Source organism: Poecilia reticulata, unplaced genomic scaffold (assembly GCF_000633615.1).
Source record: "Poecilia reticulata strain Guanapo unplaced genomic scaffold, Guppy_female_1.0+MT scaffold_233, whole genome shotgun sequence".
In the NCBI taxonomy this organism is placed as follows: Eukaryota; Metazoa; Chordata; class Actinopteri; order Cyprinodontiformes; family Poeciliidae; genus Poecilia; species Poecilia reticulata.
The window spans coordinates 162,317-164,667 of record NW_007615027.1 but is presented as its reverse complement, the minus strand read 5'-3'; the positions used below and the strand labels follow the sequence as shown (position 1 = coordinate 164,667).

At 47.6% G+C, this 2,351-nt stretch overlaps 1 protein-coding gene across 4 annotated transcripts in view; it reads left to right on the top strand.

Moving 5' to 3' along the window:
• khk (ketohexokinase) overlaps nucleotides 1-2,351 on the top strand; it is a 7,559-nt gene that overhangs the window by 1,096 nt on the left and 4,112 nt on the right. Inside the window, exons 2-4 of one of the 4 annotated variants that reach the window (XM_008402488.2) lie at nucleotides 308-424; nucleotides 1,516-1,650; nucleotides 1,847-1,981. In XM_008402488.2, the coding sequence (XP_008400710.1) occupies nucleotides 308-424; nucleotides 1,516-1,650; nucleotides 1,847-1,981 (387 nt within the window). The remainder of the gene's footprint in view (nucleotides 1-307; nucleotides 425-1,515; nucleotides 1,651-1,846; nucleotides 1,982-2,351) is intronic. The other 3 variants (XM_008402489.2, XM_008402490.2, XM_008402491.2) reach the window with 3 other exon arrangements.

Genomic DNA, 2,351 nt, shown 5'->3' with positions numbered 1-2,351 from the left:
CTGGTTTAACTGGGTCTACTGGTTTAACTGGGTCTACTGGTTTAACTGGTTTAACTGGGTCTACTATTCCAATTAGTCATGTTAATAGATGTTTGTGTATTTATGGTTAACTTTCACTGTAAATGAAGGTTTAAATGTTGTTATGAAAGGGAAACATGCTGGATGTCCATCTCTGTCTTTCTATAAACGTGATGAAAAATGGAATCTGTGATAATGAATAATAAGTAATATGAGTGTAAATGAAAAGCAGCTGATGCTAACAGGATAAACCTAAAAATGATCATAAATCCAACATGGCTGTCTGCAGGTGTGTGTCTCAGCGATGGCAGCGTGGAGGAAACGCTTCAAACTCGTGTACGGTTCTGTCCCTGCTGGGGGCGCCGTGCGCCTTCATGGGCTCGCTGGCTGCCGGACCCGTGGCGGAGTGAGTACCAGTCTAATCCACAGAACGGACCAATCACAGCTCAGTCTGAGTCTGATCCATGCTCAGGTAGATTCATGACGACTGCAGAGCAGGTGATGCTCCCCATCCAGCCTCCTGATTGGTCCAGATGTTTGCCTTACCAGAACCCTTTGGTACCAGACTGCAGGTTCTGGAGGTTCTGGCACTAGAGTGGAGCCTGAATATTTTCTAGACCAGGATGAAAACTTGAAGCTGCTCTGATGGGGTTATGCTGAGTCGTCTCTGTAGTCATGCTGCTACCAGCTACCAGAGGACAAACTGACCGCTTCTTCTCACTGACTTCTCCTACTGCTCTCTCTCTCTCCAGTTTGCATTATTTGCTGTTATTTCAGTTGTTAACTTTTTGTTTTCTTTCCCTGATGCCTCAGGCTCCACCTGCCTCTGTCTTATGTTGTCCGTTTTTCTGTTTTTTGTACTGAAATGAATTGTGTTGTGCTTTGTGCATAATGACAATAAAAGCTGATTGTGTTTTTTCTTCTACACCTGGTGAGGCGTCATGCTTAAGGGAATCAGCAGACATGATGCTGCCACCACCATGACCCAGTGACCCGTCTCTGTCATTAATTCTGTCTCTCTCCTGGACAAAGCTGCTGACTAACTCGGCCTGCTGTCTTTTGTCCTGCAGCGTTTAAAACTGACTGTTTCTCTTCCAGATGGAGCAGCTAAAGGAGCTGCTGCTAACTGAACTGATTACTTTTAACACAGAAAGTTCTCCTGGTTCAGTTCTGATTCTTCTTCTGGTGTCTCTGCTCCGTCTAATCAAACCTCCATGGCTGCTGGTACTGAGCCAGGTTCTGGTTCCGGTTCTGCTGGAGCTTTTCTTCCTGTTAAAGGGAAGTTTTTCCTCTCCACTGTCGCCCCCTGCTGGTCTGAATGACTGGATGTTCATTAGTAACTGGGATTGACTTGAAATGACTTTTTCTGTGAAGTGCCTGGAGTCGACTTGTGATGCTGCAGAAGTGAACTGAAACTGTTTCCTGTGTCCTGACAGGGAAACCTTTTCCTGTCTTGATTATTTTATTTTGAAATGCTGAAAAGTTTCCTGTCTGTAGCTTTATTTTGGAGGATTTTCAGAAGTTCGGTATCGACGTGTCTCTGGTTTCTGAGCATGCTCAGTGCGTATCTCCGGCCTCCGTGGTCATCAGCAACATCCACACAGGAAGCAGAACCATCCTGCATATGAACAGGTGTGTGTGTGTGTGTGTGTGTGTGTGTGTGTGTGTGTGTGTGTGTGTGTATGTGCGTGTGTGTGTGTGCCACTGACTGCTTCTGTTTTTACAGCTTCACCATCATCATAGACCAGTTGCGCCCCCTGCTGTTCAACCCTCTGTCAGAGCTTTTATTTTGAAGTAGACGTTCATGTTTCCTGTCTGTCTGTCTCAGTTTCATCATGGCCGACTTCTTGCAGCGTGCCATTGACGTTTCAGCAGTTGCTTGGCAGGTCAAAGGTCAAACTCCAAGTGCATGTTGCGTGGTTTGTCCATCCAGCGGATCTCGAACCGTCCTCCTCTACGATACGTAAGAGGGCCGCCCCCGCCATGCAGCGTTCACTCAGCGCCTCGTCACCAGCCGTTACCATGGCGACCACAAGAGGCCCACCCTGTCGGCGCCTGATTGGTCTCCATGGCAACGCAGCATCCCAGCCCACCAGACCTCCTGTTGTCTGTAGTGATGAGGAGTTTAGTGAACGCTGCTCAAAGTGTTGAAGGAATCAGGAGGAAATGATCTGGTCTAACCCACTGCAGACTGAGCTTCAAGTTCAGAAGAAGAACGTAGCCGTCGCCCAGCAGCACTCCATCCATCCATCCATCCATCCATCCATCCATCCATCCATCCATCCATCCATCCATCCATCCATCCATCCATCCATCCATCCATCCATCCATCC